This window comes from Haliaeetus leucocephalus, unplaced genomic scaffold (assembly GCF_000737465.1).
Source record: "Haliaeetus leucocephalus isolate CR32 unplaced genomic scaffold, Haliaeetus_leucocephalus-4.0 Scaffold240, whole genome shotgun sequence".
Lineage (NCBI taxonomy): Eukaryota > Metazoa > Chordata > Aves > Accipitriformes > Accipitridae > Haliaeetus > Haliaeetus leucocephalus.
The window spans coordinates 9,267,608-9,267,875 of record NW_010972676.1 but is presented as its reverse complement, the minus strand read 5'-3'; the positions used below and the strand labels follow the sequence as shown (position 1 = coordinate 9,267,875).

Here is a 268-nt window from a genome sequence, read left to right as displayed (position 1 = left end):
CCTGCGCCGCCGCCGGGGCGGCGGCCATGGCGGCCGGGGCCTGCCGGCCGGCGCTTACCCATGACCTGCACCCGGCAAATGGCGCAGGTGTCGCACTCCACGTCCCAGCTCCACATGGCCACCGCGTTCCACTTCTTCAGCGAGAACATCTTGTCGGGGGCGCCCGCCTTGGAGCCCGCAGAGCCCGGGTGCGAGTGGGGGGCGCCCGGCTCGTCCCCGTCCTCCAGATCGGCCATGGCGGAGGGGCGGGGACGCGGCGCCTGGCGGG

At 75.7% G+C, this 268-nt stretch overlaps 1 protein-coding gene across 2 annotated transcripts in view; it reads right to left on the bottom strand.

The window, feature by feature from the left end:
- RNF7 (ring finger protein 7) overlaps positions 1–250 on the bottom strand; it is a 5,568-nt gene extending 5,318 nt beyond the window's left edge. Inside the window, exon 1 of one of the 2 annotated variants that reach the window (XM_010568335.1) lies at positions 59–250. In XM_010568335.1, the coding sequence (XP_010566637.1) occupies positions 59–236 (178 nt within the window). In that variant the 5' untranslated portion in view covers positions 237–250. The remainder of the gene's footprint in view (positions 1–58) is intronic. The other variant, XM_010568336.1, reaches the window with a different exon arrangement.
- Between the last annotated feature and the right edge of the window lie 18 nt (positions 251–268).